Consider the following 22,555-nt stretch of genomic DNA (forward strand, 5'->3'; position numbering starts at 1 on the left):
GGATAGGGGGTGGCGGGGATGCACCACGAGGAGGCTAAACAGGCGGAGTTTAGTATATTCTAACTTGGCTCACTAATCAATACCAATGCTAAAAAATCCTTGTTGAGATTGAATTGCAATCGAGTCGTTTTAGCAATGTAGTCGAATTCGATACCATACTCGAGGCATGGTACATGCTTGAGTCAAGCTGCTCGCGAGTAGTCGAGTTGAATTCAAATAGCCTATGTCATAAACTAAGTAGAACTTGAGTTTCGCCTTCGAGTTTGTTCTCACGAGGTAAGTCGAGTGAGCTCCGGCTTACTAGTCAAAATAGGGCAAATTAGCTACACTAAAAACCATCGCACGGCAAACCCTAATGCCCCGTTTAGTATAGAGATTTCTCGATGAAGTCGTGACCATGCAACAACCGATATCAACAAAATTACGTTAGCCGCAATGTCTTAACATTTCGATACCCTGTATTTCATATCGGGTAACGACTTGATGAGATGATCAACCGGAACGTCGTGTTCGACCGAAACATGTGAATACAATAATCGTGCATTATGCAGACGTACTAGATTCATGCGATAGCCGCTTATGTTTGAACATTTCGAAATCCTGTATTACATAGAGGGTAGCACCTCGATCAGATGATCACTCGGCACGCCGGCTTCGACCAGGAAATGCAAATACAATAACCATGCGTTATGCAGACGTACTAGATTTGATCATCTAAACAGGGTCGTCAACCTTTTCAAAGGTTGGTGAGATCATGACTTTTGAGAAATCTCAGTGCATGTCTAAGGGTTCATCTACTAATAAATGTTAAAGTTAGGTGATGAATGACGGGATGACTTGCTCCCTTGGCAGTTCTGGCACCCTATTTGACCTGCAATTGGGGGGCTTCTGTTGGTAAAATATGTATTCGAAATGGGTTGAACAATGAAATCGGATCGAGTAAAAACAACTCGGACTTTGAGGCGTGATATCACTTTCTTTAAGGATTTATTTGCCCCACAACGTTGCTAATAGTCACTGGCAAAAATCCTCCCGAGGATACAACAAAGTCTCGGATGAGAATACTAAATAGCAATTCTAGTATTTCTCCAGGGTCTCTCTAAGAAACAATCGAAAATTGGCTGCAGTTTTCCAGAAAGGAGACTCGAAAAATGACCACACTCTTCTTTCCGAAAATGACAAGTATTTATATGAAACGGTCTTGCAACTCTTCGTGAAAATTGCGAACAAACACGTCTTTAGAAAATTGTTCGGATAAACAAATGCGACTCTTCGGAAGAAGTCGAAAAACGAATGATTGCAATCCTTCGGAAAAATTAAAACCGAATAAGTAATTTTCCAAAGGTTGTCTTGAAAAGACACAAATAAAATTCGGAATAATTATTATTTTAAATAGAATTTCGAATTTTCATTTATATTTCATTTCCGAAATTCTCAAGTTAAAAGGCAACCTTTGAACTAAAATATAAAATAAAATAAAATAAAAATAAATAAATAAAAAGCAAGGGATTAATGCTTAATTAAACCGCGGGCGCGCAGGCGTGCAAAGTGCTAAGTGCGCCAAATAATCGCGCCAAAATCGCGCAATTATCCGCACACCCGCACGCGGGTATGGTGGGTCTAGCCCCACCTAATCACTCATTTAATTACAAAAGGAAATTCCTCATTAATAAACTAATCCTCCTGCTCTCACCTTTTCTATACGGGACAAAGTAAAAGGCACTTATTTTGTTTTAACAAACAAAATTCCAACAGCTTCAACAATCCATTTCTAATTCGGACTGCAATTGAACTCCTCAACTACCATTTCCTACTTTAATCGGGGCTTCACTTTCGTTAATTTTCCCAAATGTTATGCTTCGCTTTAGAGCAGCGGTATGTATTGTCAATCAAGTCGATAATCAGATTTTCAGAAAATGTAGAGGCACTATCGATCCTTGAACTTTTATCAATTGGTTCAATTTAATCCCTGATGAAGTTGTACGGAAAAAGGAGGAAAAAGAATCAAAGATATCATTCACAGCTTAAACTTAGGTATACAACATCTATATATGATGTACTTTTATTTGGGCTAGGCTGAAGTGTCATCTGAGGCAAAAATAAAGCACCAACTAAAAGATGGCCTTAGCCACCTAAAAAAGATTGGTAGATAATGAAGATGATTATATTTTGTAGTTAAAAGATTGGCCAACTAAAAAGATTCCGTGAGGGGAAAAAAAAGAAAAACAAAGACCAATTCGAGAAGAAATGAATATATCCTAAATAAAAAAATTTGCTTCTAGAGAAGTACAAGGAAAATTTGGATTTAAACATATTTATATCCTAGTAACCATCATAATTTTTTTTTTCTGGTATGCCGATCCACTATCAGAGCGAATGAATGAAAACATGTATACATAAATGAACCTTATATATATAAAAGGAATTTAGAAGTCAAATTAGCTATGAACTCAAGACTGATGTCGACTAGAAAAATTATATATATGTCATAACTCTTTAATAGTATCTAGATAAAATTAAAACAAAATGATTGACGTTGAAATTACAACCACATATCTCAATTTTTATGTTGAACCGAATCAAATTTGAATATATCTATATTAGAAGTATAATGGTAACGATCAAGCTTACTTTACGAGAGAGAGAGAGAGAGAGTACAAGCCCAAGTTACAAGGAATCAAAAGCCCATAAACTGTTTCTGGCCTTTGTGACCCACTTAAACAAATCAGCAGAGAGAGAGAGAGAGAGTACAAGCCCAAGTTACAAGGAATCAAAAGCCCAATGATTAAAAGCCCATAAACTGTTTCTGGCCTTTGTGACCCACTTAAACAAATCAGCAATCGGGATCCTCTAGACAATTTGAAGCAAATGGAGACATTAATTCGATAGGATGTATCAATCTTAAATATGTGCAGTGCTAGACATATTAAGATTTTTAGAAAATTATATACAAAGTAATCTTACATATCCCATCAGACCTTGAGTATGGTCCACTTATTTAAAGCTCATATGATATTTGACACCTTACTTAATGTATTGAGTTTTTAGACAAGTCGCCTCCAAAGAACATAATAGGTCACTCTGTCAGTCATCCTTCGTGCCTTTCATGTATCTTGTGTGTATCGTTAATGAAAATATGGAATTCCTTCCCTAATCTAATCATCACTAACACCTAAAAAATTCATCTAATTCCCTTAAAACGCCATTAGCCCGGGTCTTAATGTTGGCTCAAGCTTTTTTTGGTCTCGCAAAAGAAAAAAATATCCATTTAAAGCTCCGGTTCCAATCTTTGTAATAACTTTTTTTTTATCTGATAAAAAAAAAATCAAATTTCAGTCACAACCTAAATTTGACTCCTCTATTAGAGATGTGACTGTGTCATTTCATGTGTAATCGATATCTTATCTAAGAACTTTCTCTACTTTCAGCGTCGTTGATTACAACCTTCAGGTTCTGTTTTTCTTAGTTTCCGGACATATTTGCATCTTGCCAATCACCCGCTTGTGTCTCATTTTCCATGAGTAAATCATTTCTTCAATCCACACTTAAATGTTCAAGCTTCCTCCTTGACTCGAAACTATTTAAATTGGAGCGGTAGCTTCGGTGATGAGAACCGTGAGTTCCCACGTACATGTGAGACAACACATCGCATCTTTAATGTCATCATTGAAAAGAAACCAAATAGAGTCACATTCAAGTATCAACTGAAAGTTTATACTTTTTTACGAGATAAAGAAAAAAGAAGTGAAAATTGACATTTTTGATGAGACATAAAAATTTAGGTTAGAATTGACACTTGAGTTAAAATCATTATTTTTTTAGGCCAAAGCTTGAATACTTATTATAGTTACCACTTCTTAAGAGAATTGGGCCTAAAATACTTCCATTGTTGAAAGTTGCACGGGTTCATAGAAAATCATTATCTCAAAATGCTTGCAATGACCAACAAGGAAGACCCTATAATCAGAAATGGTTTCCGAAAAATTTGCATTACGATAGCAATTACTTCAACTAGAACTACGAAAGTACTTGAAGGAGACAAATTCTACACTTGCTAAATTACCATAAAATTGAAATACCACGATTTCAACTAAAGCTATAGAATTTTACACCTTCCTTGCTAAATTGGATATTATTGTTCATTGACTAAAAGATGAAGAGATTTATTCTAAGAAGTCCAAACCAATACACTCAAGCTAAACTGCTCTTGATACAGAAGAAGAAGAGAACAATTCAAGAAGACCCTTCAAATTTGGATTTCCTCTTTCTGAAAGCCTTAGGCTTGTATCCCTCTTGCAACAGCTTCTCAATTTCCTCAATATGTAACCCCTTGGTTTCCGGCACCAAGAAGTAAATGGCGACAAGCCCGAGAAAGGAAAACCCGGCGAAAAGGAGGAAGGTGCCGGCCGAGCCAAGAACCTCTGTCAAGGTCAAGAACGTCTCGCTCACAACTAAATTCGAGCACCAATTGGCGACCGCTGCAATCCCTCCTCCGGTGCCTCGATACCTCAGTGGGTAAATCTCTGAATTCACGATCCATGGCACGGTTCCCATCCCAGGTGCGTAAGATATGATGTACAGCCCAAGGAGAAGGACGGCGAAAATTCCGAACTTGCTTGGACAGCCATTCTCAAACCATGTCCGTTGCTCGCCTCGACACATGCCCCTTATTCCTTTGTCAGAAATCAGGCATGCTCCAGGTTGATACTAAATAACCAACGAACAAAATGCGCAAGCTTAGCTTATGCAATTATAAAAAGGGACGAAAATGGTCGGGACAAATTGCATGAAAAGAATAATTGAAGCAAACTTTTACCTCATTTGTACCATCCGCACAAAATGCACATTTAGCATGTAAGCAAGACATGCAGTTCCATGAGGCTGCATCTGGAGCCGAAAAATAAGCAGGACATGTAGTGTTTCCACCAAAGTGGTTAGATCCCAACTTACTAACGGCAGGGGCGTGTAGAGACGCTTGCCAAAATAAGACGGATAACACAACCAAGCAAGAGATAATGCCAAACATGGAAACGATCATCAACCTTCTCCGTCCATATCTATCGACAAATGCCATGCTCACAACAGTACCAACCACATTGAGGCCGGAAGTTATGAGGGAGAGAGCCAAAGCGGTCTTGTTCGAAGCAAACCCAGCAAACTGAACTATCGTCGGACTGTAATACATGACTGTGTTAATTCCCACAAACTGCTGAGCCACTTGAACCGTAATTCCAGCATATAATCCTCTTCGAACTACCGGGTTACTCCAAGCACCCTTCACTTTGGCAATCATACTCTCTCCCACGATGCTCTCATCGGCTTTTTCAGCTTCAACAGATTCTTGCAAGGCATTCATTTCGTCCTCAACCTCATAGGCAGGATAAATCTTGGCCAAAATACTCCTAGCTTCATCGATCTTGTTCTGTTTTGCAGAGGATATATGTATATCAGAGACAATATAATGTACCAGCCCATGTCGTAGACACATGACTTTATGTTAGAATACAGAAGTAGGAAAATGGATTAAGTCATTCCCCATAGTCCGGCTAATTTGACAAAACTCTATTGCATAATATAAACATGGCTCGCATCAAAAAAAGTTCCAAGACGAACTCTCGACTCAATCACGACATGCATCTTATTTAAAAGAATCAACAACTGAACTTGATGAACATACCACCGAGATACATAATTATCAACAATGGATCAAACAACAAAAGGCACATAATTTTTTGGGTTCATGCTCCAAGTAGAGAAATAAGGGTTTGCATAGTGATGTTTCTATTTCTCCAAATTTTTGTTCTTTTGTTTCTCAGAAGAAAAAAAGAACAGAAACATATTTGATAATGCCAACTTATTTTTCTATTCCCGGAATAAAAAGTGGCTGGTAAATAGATTTGGAATAGAAACAAGAAATAAAAAAAATAATTTCTTGTTTTTGGAAATAAGTTTTTTTTTTTTTTAATATTTTTCTTTTGTTCTTCTTTCTTGTTGCGGCCACCGCTAGCTACTTGCCAACCATCGATCACCTCCGCCGCCCGTGGCAATTGTCGGCAGCCAAACACTGTGCCACCCGTAGCCCACCGATCGATGATGCCGCCTGCCACCGCATGACCGTCGATTGACGCCCCGATTGACGCCGCTGTCGCGGGCAGATTGCCGCCACAGTCCACCGGCCATAGGAGGTGGCCGCCGCCCGCTCTTGTGGCTGGTGGGCTGTGGGCTATGGCGCCACCGCAGATTGCCGCCCATAGCCCATCGGCCGTAGGAGAGGGCGTGGCCACCTCTCGTGGCCGGTGGGCTATGGGTGGCAATCTGCGGCGGCGATCAGCCGCGACAATTGGCGGCAACGTGCGCGGTTGTGCGATGGAAGTGTAGCCGTCGTGCAATCATGCGACGAACATGCAGCCATCGTGCGGCGATGTGTGGTAGTCAGCAGTCATCGGTAGTCGACGGTCCGTGAGTAAAAGAAAAAACAAATATATACAAAAATTATAAATTTTTACCAAACATATTTCTATTATTTTTCTATTCCAAGAATATAAATTTTGTATAATTACTAAGAACACCTTATTTTTCTCAGAAATTGTTCTTGGAGTAGAAATAGAAAAAAACTCTCTATTTCCCTGAAAATCGAGAAATAGTTCCCTGGAATAAAAACGTTACCATGCGCACCTAAGTGTCTAACATACAAACATTTGCAAGATGAAGCCTAGATAATTTTTGGAAAACTCAACAAAGTATATAAAACTGAAAACTGATAGTGAAAACAAAATGGAAGTCAAGAAAATTATACCAGGTCATGTCATGTACAATAGGGACTTCCCAAGACCTGCAAGAACATGAATTAACTGAAAACTAGTCCCTCTACACGATCTCAAATGGTAACCCCCAAGCATTTAATTCTCCACAGTTTGTCTTAATGCATAGCTAGCAAAACCATTATTCAAACAAGAAAATGATGCGTGACTTAACTACTAAACAACATGAAACCAGATTCCTAGTTTTAAAAGAAACTAAATATTAATCAGTAAATCGATTATGCCTCCAAAAGCTATGATTGTGATGAAAAGACTAGAATTTTCAATCAACGAATTCTCGGTGTACATGTCAGCTACTATTACAATCAAATACCGGACCAGTAGATACTAAAATGTGAAATAAGTTAAGAGCTTCGACCCTTACCTTTCTGTAGAGCCACCTTGGAGACTCTGGCAGAAATAACATGAGGATGAATTGAACGAGGGCGGGTAGTCCAGCTACCCCGAGCATCCAACGCCAAGTCCCAGGTACCTAAAATTCAAAGAGGCCAACTTATTCGCTTATCTTAAATCGCTAATATAGGAGAAGAATATTATGTTATATTACGCATACACGAGTGAAGGCCAGATTGATGAGATAAGACAAGAATTGCCCTCCGGTAATGAGGAAACCATTTGTGCTAACTAGCGCACCCCGTATCCTGGCAGGAGAAGCTTCGGAAATGTAGAGAGGCGCGGTCATGGAAGCCATTCCAACGCCTAAACCTACGAGTATTCTTCCGATGATGAGCATCCATGGAGCTACAGAGGTGGCCATCACAATCGCACCAATAAAAAAAAAGGGCGTCGGCCAGAAGTATCGATATCTTCCTCCCGAATCTATCGTTCATCCACCCACCAACAGCAGCCCCAACGATAGCTCCAGCAACAGCCATACTCACGATAGTTTCCTTCGAGCAGACAAGAACTTTTGAGAATTAACGTACTCAAAGAAACATAAGCAATTTACAGGAAATGAGGAAGAATCAGTTACCTGTAACCATGTTTTCTTGTCGACGACTTCGAAGTCCTCCCGAATATAGAGCAACGCCCCAGAAATGACCCCTTCAACCAGAGAAAATGAGGTATTCAGGTTTATGTACTATTCGAGGAGCGTTCGTTCCTCTTAACAGGTGATGCTTTTCTATTGTATGCCAAATCTCAATTAATAAAGAGGCAGACACTTAAAAAGGCAAAAGAACTGATTACTTGCTCCAACAAGCATAAGGACTGGGAGCATGTACAACAGGCATCGATAAGATTATCAATACTACTAAAGACTGAGTTATAGAATCTCATGTACATTTTGTCTTAAGTCATGGGGTCCGATTCTAGGTTGATAAGTGAACTAGGATGGAGGAAAAAGTAAAAGAAAAGGTTAAAAGAATTTAAAAGTCAGGAGACTACCCATTCTTCTCACTGGAGGTTCACAATAAGAGAGCAAAAAACTTGTTTCATACCTTACTAAGAAAACAATTAAATAAAAAAACAAAGTATTTTATTCACAAGTTTTTTGGCAAAACTCAGTGATTGGAACAATTCCGCTATCGCGACCTCGGAAAAGAATTTGATAGAACAATAGCGCCATGGCGAACTGCCAATCATCCCGATCAGGCTCAAACTTTCCTCTATCCACTTTAATTAGCTGTAAATCGTAGCAAATGGAAATAAAATCAAGGCAAGAGCTTGATCTACCTGTGTCATAGCCAAACAGCAAGCCACCGATTCCAGCCGACAGTGCGAGCCTCATAATATATGGCGTCTTCCATGTCGTGCGCCAACATTCGGTGAACTCCGTTTTATCGGGTTTGGTGTGACCTCCCTCCATCTTATCCCTTCCTGGCACACACACTTCAAAAAGAACCTTAAATCTAGGATTTTCTGCGAAAAATCAAAGAAAGAGTCACTGATCTACTTACCGGAAATGGACAATACGCGAAAATGATCGAAAACTTTCGCTTCCAAACATGAAAAAGGCGCAATTTTTTTATTTATCATCTCTTTTACTACACGCTATATTACAACTTTCAGCAAGATAAAAACATAAATCAGTCTTTCGACACTACGCTCCAAAACTTCCACCTTTTCGTCCGGCAACTTCAATTATTCTATTTTATCGAGTTTCAGCAAACAACACGCCAGGTAAAAAACTTTAAAAATGAAGCCCATTGATCCCGCCGAATCTGATCGACTGAACTCTCCATGAGGCACTGGAACAGAGAATCACAAATCCGAAACGACATGGACCCAAATATGGCGCTGAAATCCTGAACGCACGACAAAGAAACTGGGAAAAGCAGAACGAGAACAGAGCATACCCAGAGGAGAACCAGGAAAAGCCTCCTTTTCTCCTCCCACTCTCTCTTTCTCTCCCTCTCTCTGCTTTCTGGGTCTTCTGGACTCCTGCAAACTATGAATAAGATGGCGGATGAATGATGATTCAATCCAACACCGACGCAGTCTACACGTCCATATATAGAACCGGGTCGGGGGAGCGGGCTTCAGGGCCAGAAAAGATCCTGAGTATCTGTCGTGTAGATGTGGTCCTGAAGAACACCCCTACCTCGACACTTTTGCAAAAAAGCTGTGGCCACAGGCGAGAGCAGGGAATTACTCTGTGATTTCCAAGTAAAGGGTGGATGACAACAACCGAGAAAAAGGCGAGAGAAGTTGGAAAAGAACACAAGGGAATCAATTGAAAGATAACATCTGAGGGAAAGAGAGTTCAAAAGTCGAAAGCTTTATCCATTAGTCTAATCGGAAATTATCCAAAGCGGGGCCCACCAACCAAATCCATCGAGCGTGCCGTGCAGGGACATTAAATTGTTCACGGTTGCCTAGGCTGACTATATTCAGTGTTCAGTCTATGATTCGGTTTCTCCCTCTCTCTTTGATGCCTGGCACGCCGGCAAAACCTCCCCCGACTTCCTCCTCATCTCCAATTTAAATTTTGAACCCAAAAAAAAAAAAAAAATCTCCAATTTTGAATTCCTTTATATTATATCAGAAGTAATCCAATATCCACAATATTGAATTTGTACCGGACTGGATTAGATGTACTCTTATCCAAATGATATACATAGGAATTTGACAATTATGGTAATATCCTCTCTTTTTCTCAAAATAATTTCCTCAATTAAGCCATGTAAAATAGAACGAATATCTAAAGAATATTACTGTCAAGTTATCCCTTATGATATTTCTTTTAAGTCTTTTGTGTCAAAGTGTCATTATTAATTAATACCATATTTGTGAAGCCAACCATGAGTCGCCAAGTACACATGAAATGGCACACCGCATCTTTAATGACATTATTGAAAAGAAACTAAGGGCCTGCATGTAAGTTTTCATTTCTCCCGATTTCTGTTCTTTTATTTTCCGAAAAAAAGAGAGAATATAAATTAATGCTAACTTATTTTTCTATTCCGTAGAATAGAAAAGTGGCTCGGAATAAATTTGGAATAGAAACAAGAAACCAAAAAAAAAAAAAAAAAGTGCTTCTTATTTTTGGAAACAATTTCTAAAACTAAGTTTTTCTTTTTCTTTTCTATTTTTCTTTAGTTCTTCTTCTTTGTCGCGGCCACCACCAGCCGCCTGCTAACCGCCAAACACCTCCTGTCACCCGCGGCCATCGTCACAGCCGACTACCAGCGACTGCCAGCGATGGCTGCCACCACCCATAGCCCATTGACTATCACACACAACCCATCGGCCGACGACCGCCACCGTCCGCGAGCAACTTGTCGTTGCCAACCGCCGCATGACCACCACCTACCGCCGCACGACTGCCGATCGTCACTACCGACCGCAGTCGCAAGACCACCACCAACAACTCACCAGCCACTGCCCCTTCCCACGACCAGTGGGCTGTGGGTGGTAATCATGTGGCAATAGTCGGCGGTTGTGCGGCAATCGTGTGGCGGTTGCATGAAAATCGTGCGGTAATCGTGCGGTGGTCGTGCAACGATCGTTCGGCAATCGTGTGGTGGTCGTGCAGCGACGAGCGACGATCAACGGTCCGTGAGTATGAAGAAAAAACAAATAAATACAAAAATTTATAAATTTTTATCAAACGTATTTTTATTCTTTTTCTATTCTAAGAATAGAAATTTTGTATAATTACCAAATACCTTATTTTATTCAGAAATTGTTCCCAGAGTAGAAATAGAAAAAAACTATTTCTGAAAGGAAATAGAAAAAAATATTTTTGAAATGAAATACTTTCTTGGAATAGAAACGTTGCCATGCACACCCTAAATAGGATCACAATACCATATTTGTGACGACAATTGTGAGTTGCTAAGTATACGCGAAATAACACGTCGCATTTTTAATGACATTGTTGAAAAGAAACTAAATAAGGTCACATTCAAGTATTGAGTGAAAGTGTATGCTTTTTTATGAGACAAGAAAAATGAAAATTGACGTTTTTGATGAGACACAGTAAAAAATTTAGGTTAGAATTGAGACTTGAGTTAAAACTATTTTTTTATGAGATAAAAAATAGTTTAGACCAAAGCTTGAATCCTAATTATAGTTACCACTTCTCAAGGGAATTGGGCCTAAAATATTTCCATTGTCGAATGTTGCATGGGTTCATAGAAATCATTACCTCAAAATGCTTGTGATGACTAACAAGGAAGACCCTATTATCAAAAATTGTTTCCAAAAAAATTGCATTATGACAGACCAACTATTTCAACTAAAACAACAAAAGTACTTGAAGGTGACAAGATTCTACATCTCAATTGCTAAATTACCGTAAAATTGAAATACTATGATTTCAACCAAAGCTATGGAATTTTACACCTTCCTTGCTAAATTGCCATATGATCAATGTCCAATTATTGTTCATTGACTAAAAGATGAAGAGATTTATGGTAAGAAATCCAAACCAATGCTTGAAGAGAACAATTCAAGAAGATCCTTCAACTTTGGAGTTCCTCTTTCTGAAAGCCTTAGGCTTGTATCCCTCCTGCAACAGCTTCTCAACTTCCTCAATATGTAACCCCTTGGTTTCCGGCACCAAGAAGTAAATGGCGACGAGCCCGAGAAAGGAAAACCCGGCAAAAAGGAGGAAGCTGCCAGCCGAGCCAAGAACCTCTGTCAAGGTCAAGAATGTCTCGCTCACAACTAAATTCGAGGACCAGTTGGCGACCGCTGCAATCCCTCCTCCGGTGCCTCGATACCTCAGTGGGTAAATCTCTGAATTCACGATCCATGGCACGGTTCCCATCCCAGGTGCGTAAGATATGATGTACAGCCCAAGGAGAAGGACGGTGAAAATTCCGAACTTGCTTGGACAGCCATTCTCAAACCATGTCCGTTGCTCGCCTCGGCACATGCCCCTTATTCCTTTGTCAGAAATCAGGCATGCTCCAGGGTGATACTAAATAACAAACGAACACAACACACAAGCTTAGCTTATGCATTATAAAAAGGGACGAAAATACTCGGGACAAATTGCTCGAAAAGAATAATTGAAGCAAACTTTTACCTCATTTGTACCATCGGCACAAAATGCACATTTAGCATGTAAGCAAGACATGCAGTTCCACGAGGCTGCATCTGGAGCCGAAAAATAAGCAGGACATGTAGTGTTTCCACCAAAGTGGTTAGATCCCAACTTACTAACGGCAGGGGCGTGTAGAGACGCTTGCCAGAATAAGACGGATAACACAACCAAGCAAGAGATAATGCCAAACATGGAAACGATCATCAACCTTCTCCGTCCATATCTATCGACAAATGCCATGCTCACAATAGAACCAACCACATTGAGGCCGGAAGTTATGAGGGAGAGAGCCAAAGCGGTCTTGTTCGAAGCAAACCCAGCAAACTGAACTATCGTCGGACTGTAATACATGACTGTGTTAATTCCCACAAACTGCTGAGCCACTTGAACCGTGATTCCAGCATATAATCCTCTTCGAACTACCGGGTTACTCCAAGCACCCTTCACTTTGGCAATCATACTCTCTCCCACGATGCTCTCATCGGCTTTTTCAGCTTCAACAGATTCTTGCAGGGCATTCATTTCGTCCTCAACCTCATCGGCAGGATATATCTTGGCCAAAATACTCCTAGCTTCATCGATCTTGTTCTGTTTTACAGAGGATATATGTATATCAGAGACAATATAATGTACCAGCCCATGTCGTAGACACATGACTTTATGTTAGAATACAGAAGTAGGAAAATGGATTAAGTCATTCCCCATAGTCCAGCTAATTTGACAAAACTCTATTGCATAATATAAACATGGCTCGCATCAAGAAAAGTTCCAAGACGAACTCTCGACTCAGTCACGACATGCATCTTATTTAAAAGAATCAGCAACCGAACCTAATGAACATACCACTGAGATACATAATTATCAACAATGGATCAAACAACAAAAAATGAATAATATTTGGGTCCATGCTCCAGGTAGAGAAATAAGTGTCTAACATACAAACATTTGCAAGACCAAGTCTATATAATTTTTGGAAAACTCAACAAAATGGAAGTCAAGAAAATTATACCAGGTCATGTCATGTACAATAGGGACTTCCCAAGACCTGCAAGAATATGAATTAACTGAAAACTAATCCCTCTACACGATCTCAAATGGTAACCCCCAAGCATTTAATTCTCCACAGTTTGTCTGAATGCATAGCTAGCAAAACCATTATTCAAACAAGAAAATGATGTGTGACTTAACTACTAAACAACATGAAACCAGATTCCTAGTTTTAAAAGAAACTAAAAATTAATCAGTAAATCGATTATGCCTCCAAAAGCTATGATTGTAAGAAAAAGACTAGAATTTTCCATCGACAAATTCTCAGTATACATCCCTGCAACTATTACAATCAGATACATGACCAGTAGATACTAAAATGTGAAATAAGTTAAGAGCTCGACCGTTACCTTTCTGTAGAGCCACCTTGGAGACTCTGGCAGAAATAACATGAGGATGAATTGAACGAGGGCAGGAAGTCCAGCTACCCCGAGCATCCAACGCCATGTCCCAGGTACCTAAAATTCAAAGAGGCCAATTTATTCGCTTATCTTAAATCGCTAATATAGGAGAAGGACATTATGTTGGATTACGCATACATGAGTGAAGGCCAGATTGATGAGATAAGACAAGAATTGCCCTCCGGTAATGAGGAAACCATTTGTGCTAACTAGCGCGCCCCGTATCCTAGCAGGAGAAGCTTCGGAAATGTAGAGAGGCGCGGTCATGGAAGCCATTCCAACGCCTAAACCAACGAGTATTCTTCCGATGATGAGCATCCATGGAGCTACAGAGGTGGCCATCACAATCGCACCAATAAAAAAAAGGACGTCGGCCAGAAGTATCGATATCTTCCTCCCGAATCTATCGTTGATCCACCCACCAACAGCAGCCCCAACGATAGCTCCAGCAACAGCCATACTCACGATAGTTTCCTTCGAGCAGACAAGAACTTTTGAGAATTAACGTACTCAAGAAACATAAGCAATTTACAGGAAATGAGGAAGAATTAGTTACCTGTAACCATGTTTTCTTGTTGACGACTTCGAAGTCCTCCCGAATATAGAGCAACGCCCCAGAAATGACCCCTTCAACCAGAGGAAATGAGGTATTCAGGTTTATGTACTATTCGAGGAGCGTTCGTTCCTCTTAACAGGTTATGCTTTTCTATTTTATGCTAAATCTCATTTAATAAAGAGGCAGACACTCAAAAAGGCAAAAGAACTGACTACTTGTTGCGACAAGCATAAGAAATGGGAGCATGTACAACAGGCATTGATAAGATTATCAATACTACTAAAAACTGAGTTATAGAATCTCATGTACATTTTGTCTTAAGTCATGGGGTCCGATTCTAGGTTGATGAGTGAACTAGGATGAAGGAAAAGGTAAAAGAATTTAAAAGTTAGGAGACCACCCATTCTTCTCACTGGAGGTTCACAATAAGAGAAAGAGCAAAGAACTTGTTTCATACCTTACTAAGAAAACAATTAAATAAAAAAACAAAGTATTTTATTCACAAGTTTTTTGGCAAAACTCAGTGATTGGAACAATTGCGCTATCGCGACCTCGGAAAAGAATTTGATAGAACAATAGCGCCATGGCGAACTGCCAATCGTCCCGATCAGGCTCAAACTTTCCTCTATCCACTTTAATTAGCTGTAAATCGTAGCAAATGGAAATAAAATCAAGGCAAGAGCTTGATCTACCTGTGTCATAGCCAAACAGCAAGCCACCGATTCCAGCCGACAGTGCGAGCCTCATAATATATGGCGTCTTCCATGTCGTGCGCCAACATTCGGTGAACTCCGTTTTATCGGGTTTGGTGTGACCTCCCTCCATCTTATCCCTTCCTCGCACACACACTTCAAAAAGAACCTTAAATCTACGACTTTCTGCGAAAAATCAAAGAAAGAGTCACTGATCTACTTACCCGAAATGGACAATACGCGATTCACTTCCAAAAATGAAAAAGGCTCAATTTTTTTATACCAATCCAAAACATTAAACTTAAGCTAGTGGCCTCTTATCATCTCTTTAATACGCGATTCACTTCCAAAAATGAAAAAGGCTCAATTTTTTATACCAATCCAAAACATTAAACTTAAGCTAGTGGCCTCTTATCATCTCTTTTACTACATGTTATATTACAACTTTCAGCAAGATAAAAACATAAATCAGCCTTTTGACGCTACACTCCAAAACTTCTACCTTTTTGTCTAACAACTTCACTTATTCTATTTTATCGAGTTTCAGCAAACGACACACCAGGTAAAAGACTTTAAAAATGCAGCCCATCGATCCCGCCAAATCTGATCGACCGAACTCTCCATGAGGCACTGGAACAGAGAATCACAAATCCGAAACGACATGGACCCAAATACAGTCTTTGCGCTGAAATCCTAAACGCATGACAAAGAAACTGGGAAAAGCATAACGAGAACAGAGCATACCCAAAAGGAGAACCAGGAAAAGCCTCCTTTTCTCCTCTCCTCTCTCTCTCTTTCCCTCTCCCTGGGTCTTCTGGACTCCTGCAAACTATGAATAATGTTGCGATAGAGCGAGTGATCGAACAATAATATAGATAGAAAAAAAAAATCGGACACCAAATTTACTGGGTTCAATCTTAAGGACCTATGTTCGTGTTTAACCCAAAATTCTTCAAGAAATAATCTCTCAATCTCACGAATGAATTACACGCAAATCTTACCACAATATTTAATTGGCTCGAACACTAAATCTTCTTGGATGCAATTTACGAACAAGAACGATAAAGAAAAATACCTTTCAAGCACTCGACGACTAGACGGCGCTTCAAAACCAATTCTTCATAATCAACCTTCTTCTATCCATGGCCACAAGTCTATATATATAGTGAGACTTTTATTCAACTGCCAACTTCTCATAGGATTATATTTCCTATCTTAATCGATTTTATCTAAAACATATATTTATATATTTTAAACAAAATTCAAGTCCTAATCAAAGTTGGACTTTCCTATTTCAGTGGCCAGACTCTCCAACACACATTCAAACTTTGGAAAGTTAATATTCAGATATTCTTTGCTCAATTTCGAACGTCCACAACATATTCAATTCGAAATATTCGTTATTTCATATTGGGCTCAATCTCGAGACATATTTTAACAAATAAGATGGCAGATGAATGATGATTGAATCCAACACCAACGCAGTCTACACGTCCATATATAGAACGGGGTGGGGGGAGCGGGGGTCAAGGCCAAAAAAGATCCTGAGAATCTGACATGGAGATGTGATCCTGAAGAACACCCCTACTACCTTGACAATTTCTGGAAATAAAGGTGTGGCCACAGGCGAGAGCAGGGAATGACTGTGTAATTTCCAAGTAAAGGGTGGATGACAACAATCGAGAAAAACGCAAGAAAAGTTCGAAAAGAACACAAGGGAATCAATTGAAAGAAGACATCCGAGGGAAAGAGAGTTCAAAAGTCGGAAGAGTCGAAAGCTTTATCCATTAATCCAATCGGAAATTATCCAAAGCGGGGCCCACCAACCAAATCCATCGAGCGTGCAGGGACATCAAATTGTTCACGGTTGCCTAGGCTGACTATATTCAGTGTTCAGTCTACGATCGAGAAAATATTCGGTGGTCACTAACCACCACATCATCTGCACGCGTGGCACGCGTGATCCATTAAAATGATGACACGTGTCGAGTGAGCTGGAAATTAAAAGAAGAAAGAATGAGAACTTTGCAGGCGGCTTGTCAGCGCGAAGTCGTCGTCGTCCTCCATGCCGGCATTGTCATCTTCTTCGTTGCCCACAAGCCAATTTCGTCTCTCCCATTCCTCCTCCTCCTCCTCCTCCTCCTCCTCCTCCTATGCAGATGCTGCCTCCGTCCATACCGTGCTTGATTGTTGTTCATAGTTTGGATTAAAACATTGGCTTTGGTTTGAATATGAGACTTGTGTTGACGGTGCACATGACCTGTTCGATAAATTATTCATTAGATGTATTTGCAAAACAATACTTTCTATTGTCGAATCTAAAGATTAATCGTCGTAGTTTGCATGTTATAAACTGATTAGTGGTCATTTGGAGTAATTTTCATGAAATTTTTGTCATGAGATTCTCTTCTCTTTTTCCCCCTTTTTGAGAATGGAGAAAACATCGACACCAGTTTAGCTTTAAGCATTTTATTTCATCATGTTTTTATGATCATGCGGAACTTCTATAACCTAACAAAAGATTGCAAGAATGGAATTAATGCATGCTAAGCAGGTTGGAGAACACTCTTATTGCTTCTTCTTTTTGTTGTTTCATATCTTTTGCTATGCCTTTCATCTTTCAATCCTTCTTCCGAGAGAGAAGGTTGAGTTCATCTTAGCTCATCTTACATGTACCTGTTACTTCATATAGTTGCTGAAATTCAATACCATAAATTTGCTGAATCTGTTTGTACTATTCTTCAGCTTCATGCAATTTCCCTGTTCTTGGAAATTCCAAGTTGTTGAATGCTTGAAAGCCCTTGCCTCTCTGTATCTATTATCTGTTCTTCATCTAAAGCATGTGCAGTTTCTGACTTTTCCTGAATGTACATCATGTACTCCAATTATGCTAATTTAGGTGAGAGAAGTAGAAACAGGATGTGCTAAAATCCTAGTAGGTTACAATGAAATTGATGTGGGAAGAGAGGGCTTTTTTCAACTGGAAGACTCCCCAAATGGGAAATTATCACCTCATATTTGCCTTGATAATTTTGTATTAAATGCTGTATACGGGGTGTCTCAAAGGCCCCCCATCACAAATCTGGCAGTGCTAGAGAAGCGTGTGGTGGCCGGTAATGCAGAACTCAGCAAGATTGACTGTTCCCCGAGGGCCGAGTATAGCATGCAGCAATGCGAAGGCTATTGAGTGGGATGCCACATGATTGAATAACGTCGATCCTTTTGGTAGGGCTGCAGTCGGGGTTCACCTTTCACCTTTTGACAAGCATGTGACGGCCAGTAATGCCAGAATGATGCATTCGGAAATTGGAGGGGACGCAAAGAGTATGAGGGAATTTAATGCTCCGGGACTGGCAATCCAGAGCTAGTATTTGCTTTTCTATGGATGGTAGTACTATGCCACCTTCATTTTGCAAGCTTTACTAGTCAACTCATGTCAACATTATGTAAATAGTTGTGTTCTAGTTTGGATGTGATGTATTGGAATTCCGGATGTATTAGAATTCAGTGAGTTATATTCTCTAGCTTCTTGACGTTAGTTTCGAAATCCTGTTAAGTTTGCTTTAAGCAGCGAGAGATTTGTGTCATGGGATGATCAAAGCTTGTATCTGAACTTCAGTATAAACTATGTGCTCCTGTTTACGACAACTAGCTTGCCAAATCATTTTTTCTTCTTAGCCAACAATGTTCTTACCCTCCTGAACATGTAGTTTTGCATAATGATTTCACACTTAAGTTTTGCTTTCCAATCTTTACTTCAGTGATTTTTCCTATATATATGTGCGTGTGGTTATTGTTAAGAGAAGAAACTAGATCCAGCTTGTAAATTCCAGTCCTACCAAAATCATCAGGCTCAAAAGTCTCACACCATGAAATTGTGCAACAGAATATATGATTCTTTCATCATAAAAAGGATGATCTGCCAAAATCCAGCATAACCTAACTAGTTAACTAGGTAGATGCTATGGCAAAAAGGGTAAAAAAAAAAACTAGGTAAATGCTAAGTAGAAAATGAGCCACCTTAGTTCCGAGCAAAAGCAATATGCTTTTTAGTCGTCTTTACATGACAAAGGAGACATTTTCATATTCACACTCCCATAGAATTGTCAGGGGAGGCAGAGAAGTAAATTGTTACAATTGCCAGTAAGCGTACATTATAGCAAGTGAAAAATTAGTAAAACAAAGCCCTCTAAAAAAGTTGGTTCCAAGTATTAGGCAAGCCGGGAAGGCGCCGATGGCTGCAGTCAACATAACGATCTGGGCAAGCTCTTTACTTTGGGCTCAGTTTGCCGTAGTAGATAGAAGTGTGTCCGTCTTTCCGCAAAGCCGAGAGCATTGTTATGTCAAGAAGATATGCCAGCATTGATGGACTATGCATGTCTTAAGTACTTCATCTACAGGTCTCATCTGCTCTAGGTATTTGCCTAGATATGCAATTCTGCTCATCGGCACTGTCTCGCCATAACAGTTTTTGGTGACTGTGCTAGCTTTTGTTCCAGCGCTCCATTCAGCCGAGCTGTAGATGTCATACAATCACTTGATCAATCACGTTTGTTACTCAGAGAAAATCTCAGTGTTATTTTAGTTTTCAAATTAAGTCTATCTAAAACCAACCCTTGGAGATAACAGTAGTGTAAAGTCACAATCATGCCTCCCCTTCTTATGCACTATGTGTATTACCACCAAAAGCAGCATAGAGAACACAACAAGACACGATATGGCTATGGCAATTTTACCACCAGTAGACAAGTTGCCATTTGCCCAAAATAGAGGATAGGCAAAGAAGGTACAGCACATAGGATTGAAAGATGAAAGGCATAGCAAGAGATATGAAACAACAAAAAGAAGAAGCAATAAGAGTGTTCTCCAACCTGGTCAGCATGCATTAATTCCATTCTTGCAATCTTTTGTTAGGTTATAGAAGTTCGGCACAATCATAAAAACATGACGAAATAAAATGCTCATGAAAATGCTTAAAGCTAAACTAGTGTCGATGTTTTCTCTGTTCTCAAAAAAGGGGGAAAAAGACAGAAGAGAATCTTGTGACAAAAATTTCATGAAGATTACCCTAAATGACCACTAATCAGTTTATAACATGCAAACTACAACGATTAACCTTTGGATTCGACGATACAAAGTATTGTTTTGCAAATACATCTTGTGCACCGTCAACACAGGTCTCACATTCAAACCGAAGGCAATGTTTTAATCCAAACTATGAACAACAATCAAGCACGGTATTGCCTCTTCAACGTTTCCGGACACAAAACAGAGAAGAACGGGGATGGTTTCGTACCCACCCTAGACCCAATGGCTAACAACAACTGGCAAAGGCGAGCAACGTTCGACAGCAGCGACGAAAAAGGATCTGGAACTGGAATGTTTGTTTGTTTTTTTCTGCTCAAGCATTTTTCTCTCTCTAAATGCCCAAAACCAAGGGCAACTAATCGTCCCCACAGTAAGGGCAGCAAATTTTAAGCAGTAGGCAAGAGCAAAGGGCTTACTGATGGGGCGATGCTCAAACTAATCATCTCAATGGATGGAGGCAGCATCCGCATAGGAGAGACGGAATTGGCGTGCGGGTTACGACGTGCCAGTACGGAGGACGACGGCGGCGTCGACGTCGACAGGGAGTTCGACTTCTTCGTTCTCTTCTGGGTTGGCCGGCGGCTAGTGTAACGACTGCACAGACGCCGACATTCGTGTTTGTTTGCGTTTTTGTTCAAAATCTATTTTTGGGTTGGCCGGCGGCTGAAATCCTGAACGCACGACAAAGAAACTGGGAAAAGCAGAACGAGAACAGAGCATACCCAGAAGGAGAACCAGGAAAAGCCTCCTTTTCTCCTTCCCCCCCCTCTCTCCCTCTCTCTGCTTTTTAGGTCTTCTGGACTCCTGCAAACTATGAATAAGATGGCGGATGAATGATGATTGAATCCAACACCAACGCAGTCTACACGTCCATACATATAACCGGGTCGGGGGAGCGGGGTTCAGGGCCAGAAAAGATCCTGAGTATCTGTCGTGTAGATGTGATCCTGAAGAACAACCCTACCTCGACACTTTTGGAAAAAAGCTGTGGCCACAGGCGAGAGCAGGGAATGACTCTGTGATTTCCAAGTAAAGGGTGGATGACAACGATCGAGAAAAATGCAAGAAGAATTCGAAAAGAACAAAAGGGAATCAATTGAAAGATGACGTCTGAAGGAAAGAGTTTAAAAGTCGGAAGAGTCGAAAGCTTTATCCATTAGTCTAATCGGAAATTATCCAAAGCGGGGCCCACCAACCAAATCCATCGAGCGTGCGGAGACATTTTCGACGGCAACGTTTTTATTCCGGAGAACTATTTCTTTTGGAAAATAATTTTTTTCTATTTCTACTCTAAAAATAATTTTTGAGTAAAATAAGATTATTTTTTTCTTAAAATAGAAAAAGAATAGAAATGCATTTCATAAAAATTTATAAATTTTTGTATTTATTTTTTTCTTACTTATGAACTACCGACCGCTACACGACCATCGTTCAACCGCCGCACGATCACCGCACGACTGTCGACCACCATCGTAGGATTGCCGCCCACAGCCCACCGGCCACGAGAGGGGGCGGTGGCCGGTGAGCTGTGTGCGTCCATCCTACGACGGCGATTGGCAACAACGGTCAGCAATCATGCAGCAGCAAGCGGCAGTCGTGCAGCGGTTGGCGACGACAAGCTGCCAGCGAACGATGACAGTCGTCATCTGGTGGGCTACAGGCGGCGGCAACCATCACTGACAAAAGAAAAATAGAAAAAAAAATTATTTCTAGAAATTGTTTCCAAAAACAAGAAGCTACTTTTTTTTTTTTTTTTTATTTCTTGTTTCTGTTCCAAATCTATTATCTAGCCACTTTTTTATTTTGGGGAATAGAAAAATAAGTTGGCGCTACCAAACAAATTTCTATTCTTTTATAGAAATCGGGAGAAGTAAAGATGTTACCATGCAGGCCCCTCACGGTTGATTCAGTCTAGGATTCGATTTCTCTCTCTCTTTGATGCTTGGCACGCCGGCGAAATCGCCTCAACTTCCTCCTCATCTCCACAATATTGAATTTGTACTGGATCAGATTAGATTTACTCTTATCCAAATAATATGCATAGCAATTTGACAATTGTGGTGGTATCCTCCCTTTTTATTCAAATAATTTCCTCGATTAAGCCATGTAAAATAGAACGAACATTCTTGTTACTGTCAAGTTATCCCTTATGATATTTCTTTTAAGTCTTTTGTGTCAAAGTGTCATTATTAATTAATACCATATTTGTGAAGACAACCATGAGTTGCTAAGTACACGTGAAATGACACCGCATCTTTAATGACATTATTGAAAAGAAACTAAATAGGGTCACAATACCATATTTGTGACGACAATCGTGAGTTGCCAAGTATACGTGAAATGACACATTGCATTTTTAATGACGTTGTTGAAAAGAAACTTAATAAGGTCACATTCAAGTATTGACTGAAAGTTTATGCTTTTTTATGAGACAAGAAAGATGAAAATTGACGTTT

The 22,555-nt window shown here is 40.0% G+C and overlaps 2 protein-coding genes across 2 annotated transcripts; both read right to left on the minus strand.

Moving 5' to 3' along the window:
- Positions 1 to 4,029: 4,029 nt before the first annotated feature.
- Positions 4,030 to 20,838, minus strand: LOC104445619 (inositol transporter 4). The gene is given in 8 exon segments (XM_039313040.1): positions 4,030 to 4,707; positions 4,817 to 5,422; positions 7,186 to 7,293; positions 7,375 to 7,599; positions 7,601 to 7,711; positions 7,795 to 7,865; positions 8,496 to 8,681; positions 20,822 to 20,838. Coding segments are annotated over 7 exon segments (1,728 nt in total). The 5' UTR covers positions 8,629 to 8,681; positions 20,822 to 20,838; the 3' UTR covers positions 4,030 to 4,233.
- Positions 11,563 to 20,850, minus strand: LOC120285860 (inositol transporter 4-like). The gene is made up of 7 exons (XM_039313041.1): positions 20,822 to 20,850; positions 15,012 to 15,197; positions 14,320 to 14,390; positions 13,902 to 14,237; positions 13,713 to 13,820; positions 12,298 to 12,903; positions 11,563 to 12,189 (listed from the first exon to the last, which is right to left on the minus strand). The coding sequence occupies exons 2-7, from the start codon at positions 15,142 to 15,144 to the stop codon at positions 11,716 to 11,718; spliced, it is 1,728 nt and encodes a 575-aa protein (XP_039168975.1). The 5' UTR covers positions 15,145 to 15,197; positions 20,822 to 20,850; the 3' UTR covers positions 11,563 to 11,715.
- Positions 20,851 to 22,555: the final 1,705 nt, after the last annotated feature.

Source organism: Eucalyptus grandis, chromosome 5, assembly GCF_016545825.1.
Source record: "Eucalyptus grandis isolate ANBG69807.140 chromosome 5, ASM1654582v1, whole genome shotgun sequence".
Taxonomy (NCBI): Eukaryota; Viridiplantae; Streptophyta; class Magnoliopsida; order Myrtales; family Myrtaceae; genus Eucalyptus; species Eucalyptus grandis.

What these genes read in the sequence shown, in the direction of transcription:
- LOC120285860 (XM_039313041.1), bottom strand. Translation starts at nt 15,144, where the DNA reads ATGGAGGGAGGTCACACCAAACCCGATAAAACGGAGTTCACCGAATGT. An exon ending in GCTGTTTGGCTATGACACAG is followed by an intron (nt 14,391 to 15,011) that starts GTAGATCAAGCT and finishes CTCTGGTTGAAG; the next exon opens with GGGTCATTTCTGGGGCGTTG. An exon ending in CAAGGTGGCTCTACAGAAAG is followed by an intron (nt 12,904 to 13,712) that starts GTAACGGTCGAG and finishes TCTGTAAAACAG; the next exon opens with AACAAGATCGATGAAGCTAG.